At 47.9% G+C, this 6,131-nt stretch overlaps 1 protein-coding gene across 3 annotated transcripts in view; it reads left to right on the top strand.

Annotated features, from left to right (window-relative positions):
• ATP6V1H (ATPase H+ transporting V1 subunit H) overlaps window positions 1-6,131 on the top strand; it is a 111,974-nt gene continuing 105,843 nt past the window's right edge. For all 3 annotated transcript variants that reach the window (XM_029923141.1, XM_029923142.1, XM_029923140.1), the window contains exons 1-2: window positions 1-72; window positions 1,710-1,858. In XM_029923141.1, the coding sequence (XP_029779001.1) occupies window positions 1,746-1,858 (113 nt within the window). In that variant the 5' untranslated portion in view covers window positions 1-72; window positions 1,710-1,745. The remainder of the gene's footprint in view (window positions 73-1,709; window positions 1,859-6,131) is intronic.

Raw genomic sequence — 6,131 nt, 5'->3', positions numbered from 1 at the left:
CCCCGACGGCCCAGCCCGCCGCGTTCTGCCTGCCGCCCGCGGGTGCGGAGTCGGGACCCCTGGATTCGCGAAGTAAGCCCGGAGTCGCGCCGCGTCGCCCCCCGCCCCGGCCAGAGGGCGGCGACCCCGCGCTTTCCCCAGCTCGTCTGGTGTCTGCTGGTTTCTCGCCGCGCAGGCCCGTCCAGCCCTCTTGCGGCCCCGCGTTTCCAGCTTTCTCTCCTTCCAGGCCTCAGCTAGGTTTACGGAACTGGAGCTGCTTCCCCCACGGGGGCAGGAATGGGGGTGGGGTGGGGAGGGAGGAGGACAGGTATAAAGTCTAGTTTCCCCAGGATCGGGCCCTGGCCTCGGCCTGCTGAAGGTTCGAGTTGTTCCGGGACCCAGATGACCGTCGGGGGCACCTTCACCTACCCGAGGGGAGGCCGCTGGGCCCGCGGCCGCTCGGCGTTCAGGCTTCCGGCTTGACCCGGACAGAGCCGGTTTTCTCTCTGCGCTCGCTGGGTGTATTGCGGTGTTTGTTTAGGCAGCAGACCCTCCGATGGAGAGATTAAGTTCCAAACGGACTGAGGTCATTGGGATCGCAGAATAGAATTTGGGGTATGGTTTTAGCTTCTTTGTGGCCGTGCCAGTGAACTTCTGTTTTGCGAACCAGAACCTGCGTATTTTGTAGTGAGATAAAATCCGGCGTAAGCATTTACCCACATGTTTAGAAGTGAGAATTACATGAGGGCCCGTTATCGTAGGTGGTTGTCGGCACACCGGACTCCCACTGTCGCTTGTACCTAAATTGTAATGGTTATTTGTTCCAAGACTTCCTCCCCAAATTGATTTTGAAAATACTGTGAACTTCGGCTGAAGGAAGAAAGCTCTGTCTTTGAAGAAATTACATTCCCACTTTGGGGTTTCTAATTTGAATGAGTAATTTTAGAAGGCACTTGTGGGTTTTTTTTTTAAATAATGGTTCTGCAAAATGCTTAGTAAATGTAAATACAGTAATTGGGCTTCTCCCTACTGTACAGGTTCTTATTTTTTTCTGTGTCAGAAAAAGGTTGATCCCAGTTGTATACAAACTGTATGCCTGTTTTTCTTTATTTATTTTTAAACTTTTAAATGTTTTTAATTTATTTTTGAGAGACAGAGACAGAGAGAGACAGCACTAGCAGGAGAGGGTTAGAGCGAGGAGACAGAATCTGAAGACAGGCTCCAGGCTTTGAGCTATCAGCACAGAGTCCAATGCGGGGCTTGAACCCATGAACCGTGAGATCATGACCAGAGTCAAAGTCGGATGCCTAACCGACTGAGCCACCCAGGCGCCCCAAAACTGTATGCCTGTTTTATTTAAGCCAGACTTCTGATGTCAGTATCTTTTTTTTAAAATTAAATTTAATTTTTTATTTATTTATTTTTTCTGATGTCAGTATCTTAAAGAATACACTGAGAAATCGTACGGCAATATTAGTGCCAGTAATTAGAAAAACTTTTCCTGGAAAACCGAAAACCTTTAGAGAACACTTTGATGGAGCAGAGCATAATTGGGCAGGTTTTGAAATAGAATGATTTTCATATTTAGGATATTTAATATATTTAATCTTTGAGTTGAATGGGGGGATAAGGTGACAATGATGATTTCGATAACAATAATAACGATAGTAGTAGTTGTTAAAAAATGGTAACGCCTAGCATTCTCGCATTACCTTGCGCCACCACGGCAGATCTGTGGAGACACGTCCGAGATCCATAGCCTTTAGATGACCAAAATGGACATCCGAGGTGCCGTCGATGCTGCCGTTCCGACCAACATTATCGCCGCCAAGGCCGCAGAGGTTCGTGCCAACAAAGTGAACTGGCAGTCATATCTTCAGTAAGTACCACTTTGCTGTGAGTCAGGGATCGTCATGTGCTTTCACCGCAGACTTTCTCATGGTCACGCTTCTATGAGGGCTGTGCTGGAAAAATACTACTGGATATGGAAGCCGACACTTCCTCCTTGGAAGTCTTACTTGCAGGGATGCAGTGTAGCGCGGTGGAAAGAGCTAGAGGCTCCGGGGTGGGGGGTGGGGGCGGGAGCAGAGCCGCCCGGAGCAGTTTTGAGCTTCTGTGTCTGGGAAGTTGTACTTTTTGAGGGAGCGGGAAATGTGGGAGGCGAGTTCATGGGATCTGGAGGGGAGCGGATGGTGGGCACAGCCTGCCCGACGGGCTCCGTGTGCCTTGGTGGTCCGTGTGGGGACAGACGTGTTGCGGCGTGGCTCGCACGGCCAGTAAAAGGTGGAGATGTTTGAATTCTAAGACCTGGGTTTGAACTCTGGCTCTTTTGTCTACTAGTTGGGTAATCTCAGGCGAATCTGTTAACTTCTCTGAGGTTCATCGCAGTAAATGAAGTGGGGGACACGTTTCTCCCACAGCTGTTGCTGACAGAGCACATTTAAAGTATCCGCACAGCTGAATATATGCATTAGTATGTGGAATACTCTCAGTAAAGTTCTTAACCCTTCTTTCTTATGCGCATTAAGATTTAGCATGCTGGTGTTCTGATTTTAATGTAAGGGCTCATTTCTTCTTGACCGTATTTTATCATTCCTGTTTATTTTGGTTTATTTATAACAGTGATGTATTAAGGAAATTCCGTTAAGATTTTCAGGTACATTTTGAAAAACAAATAGAGGCGTCTTTAGTTTTATATTTAGGACTTTGCTGTAAGAGGGACATGCCGTGTACAAAAATGATGCGCTTATTTCTGTTACTGTAGTCACTCATCAAACATTGTTGTCCCCCTTTCAAGTTTGAGGCCTATTTTGAGGCTTTGAGGCTTCAAAAAGGTAAACTTACGGTTTGGTGGGGAAGTCAGTTATCTAAACCGATCATTTAAATTCGGTGTGGAGGTAGGTAATCGCGGGGCACAGAAAAAGGACGCCTCTCCTTCCTCCAGGAGGTTTTCCTGGAGGGAATGTTCAAAGGCAGAGAGTTAAAAGCAGCTGGGTGGGGAATCACACGTGTTCTGGAGGCAGGCAGGGGTGGGCTGAGGCCGGAGAGGCAGCCAGGAGCCAATGGTTAAGGCTCCCGAAGGAGCACAGTTTTAATACGCGTGTTGTAGGGGTTGGGAACGAGCCAGGTTTGTAAGTGGGGGTTAGCTGTCCACTTGCCTTTTGGTTGGATTGTTGTGCTGACAACGTGGAGGGAGGACTGGCGGACACCCAGAGCTAGGCTGGGGCCGCAGCGGTGTCTAGGCCGTGGGGTGGATGGAATCGGAGAGGTTTGAGAAAGTCTTCGCGATCGATTTAATATACGAGGATGAAAAAGAATCTAGGATGATCCTGGATTCCTACTTTAAGGGCCTGGATTATTGTGGGGCAGGAGGAGGAGGGATTTTCTGATATTTTCTCTGTTCCTCTTTATCTGTATAATTTAAATTTAGTTTAAATCCCCTGTGAAATTTGGATTTTGAGCTCTGTGTCCTAATTTCAGTCCAGAATGTGTCTAGACTAGAGGGCAGGGAGTTTGATGTTTATAAAGCTTGCCTCTGTTGATAACCTAAATAGAGTGATACTGTTATTCATCAGAAAGCACTGGCAGAAGTTCCCTAGCTTTAGCATCTGGAACATTTTTAGTTCCAAAGCAATATTTGATTGCTTTCTCTTTGATATTTGATTGCTTTCTCTTTGGTTCCTCCTTTTCAAAGGCCTCTGTACTACTAAGTCGCAGCCTCTCGAATTCCTTCTTCTGTTCTTTATTCTGTTGTCCATCTCATGCCTTTCTTTTACAAACCCTCCTGGTCTGTATGTCTGTGCACAGAAGTTCACCCAGTGTGCACTGTGTGGCTGTTTTTGAGCCAGCTCTGCTGGGGACACTGGTGGGTTTGAAATGTACTTCCCTTAGGAGGGCTCACAGATGGTTGGGGGCTGACGGTGACACATGAATTCTTGGGGAACCTTGTGTCCAGCTTACCCTGATCAAATAAAACCCGTGGAAGAGTACCCCAGCGTCCAAAGGCCACTATGCACTATCCCTCACAAATTAGCATGTTACCACGAAAGTACAGTGTTTTGACAATGTACGTATATTTGACTGAACTTTTTTTTAGCAATTGAACAGGACAGCGAGTAAATGAATGGGCGTGGCTGGAATCTAGTAAAACTGTATCTGGAGGATAAAGAATCATAAAGTTGCATGCTTCCTCTTGAGTTTTAAGGTCTAAGGAGGAAACAGACCTTCAAATCAAAAATCAAATAATAAATCATGGGAATCATCTAAATGGAGACAGAGCCTTCTCAGCTAACAAAAGCAGGGAGGGAATGATTGGGAGCATTGGGAATGACTTGAGGAAGCTCAGAGGACTTTGGGGTTGTGGTGCAGAGGGCCTGGGGGGCTGGGGGGCAGAAGAACGTGCGGCCCGGGGAGCCCGGATCGTTTGGCCCCCGCCTCACACCCTCCTTCACTGGCTCTGTGGCCCGACCCGCAGCCATCCCCACACCCCCTTAGCACCCACATCCAGACGAATTCGTGTAGCTCTGCTTCCGAAACATGCCCTGGGTCCGACCACTTCTCTCTAGCCCAGTGCCACCAGCCTGTGTGAGCTGTTACTGGCCCCCACGTGCTGTCATCTCAGAGACCCTGGCCTGCTGTCCCTGCTTCCACTGTGCCCGATCGGAGCAGCTCTGTTGTTTTGTTTTTTTTTTTTTTTTGCTTTAAAAGTCTGACTTAATTGACATATGATATTATGTTAGCTTCAGGTGTACAATGTTGCGATTTGGTATTTTTATACCTTTACAAAATGATCACCTCGGTAAGTCTAGTTACGCTCTGTCCCCATACAGGGTTATTATGGTATTAGCGAATATTTTCCCCGTGCGGTACTTTTCACTGTTGGGCCTTATTTATTTTATAACTGGAGGTTTGTACCTCTTCATCCCCTTCACCTGGTTTGCTCATCCCCTTCACTCTCCTCCCATAAGCACCACCACCCTCCATGATCTGTATCTGTGACTTGGTCTGTTTTGTTTGTTTTTTGTTTTTTAGATTCCACACGCAACTGAAACCGTGCAGCATTCTCTCTCTCTGACTTACTTCCCTTAGCATATTACCCCGGGCCCATCCATGTTGTCCCAAATGGCAAGATCTCGTCCCTTTTTGTGTCGGGTTCTGCTGTGTATGTACCACATCTCCCTTACCCACATGTACCTGGGTGGACACGCAGCCTGCTTCCATCCCTTGGTTATTGGAAATAATGCTGCACTACACCCTGGGGTGCACATATCTTTTTGAATTAATTTTTGTTTTTCTCAGATAAATACCCAGGAGCAGAATTGAGCAGCTCTTTACAAAGCTGTGACAGTCATTTTGAAAATATAACTCAGACCGTGGCACCTGCTCACAGCCGCCCAGCCGCCTGCTGCTGCTGCTCTCTCAGGCTCCTGCCGTTGGACTCACGCTTCGTCCGGAAGCTCCCGGGTCACTCGGCTCCTTAGCTGACTCCCTGTGGGCGTCTGTGCTGGCAGCTCAGGAAGGCCTTCCCTGCCGTCCACCTGAAATCTCTCCTTTCCTCTGCCATCACTTCCTAGCTCCTTACCCAGCCTCAGTTTTTCTCATAGCATTTAGTGTCTTCGCATTAGGGTGGTTTGTGTGTGTGTGTGTGTGTGTGTGGTGTGTGTGTGTGTGAGAGTGAGAAAAATTACTTCTTTTTGTGTTTGTGTGTTTTTTGTTTTCCTGGCTGCACTGCAGGCTCAAAGAGGGATGTTTAATTCACTACGGTGCCGCCTGTTCTGAAAGGTGCCCGGCACACCGCAGGCTGCCCTTGATCCTGGCTGCAAGGAGCAACATAGTAGGTTCAGTCACATCCTGTGTCATGTTGCTTTCACGGCAGCCCTGCGACCTAAATCTTCCCCTCCTTATCTTAAGGAAGAGTAGATAGCTGTTCAGATAGCTTAAATAACATGTATGTGCTGATAGAGGTTTTAATTAGTTGATCAAAATGAGCTTTTTTTGAGAGAGAGAGTGATCGGGGGAGAGGGGGCATGGGGGCGGGGGTGAGAGAGGGAGAGCGAGAGTCTTAAGCAGGCTCGATGTTCAGTGAGAAGCCCAGTGCAGGGCTTGATCCCATGACCTTCGGATCTTGACCTGAGATGAAATCAGGACTTGGG

The sequence above is a fragment of the Suricata suricatta genome, chromosome 15 (genome assembly GCF_006229205.1).
Source record: "Suricata suricatta isolate VVHF042 chromosome 15, meerkat_22Aug2017_6uvM2_HiC, whole genome shotgun sequence".
NCBI lineage: Eukaryota > Metazoa > Chordata > Mammalia > Carnivora > Herpestidae > Suricata > Suricata suricatta.
The sequence above is the reverse complement of the archived record's forward strand: the minus strand, read 5'-3'. Positions and strand labels throughout refer to the sequence as shown.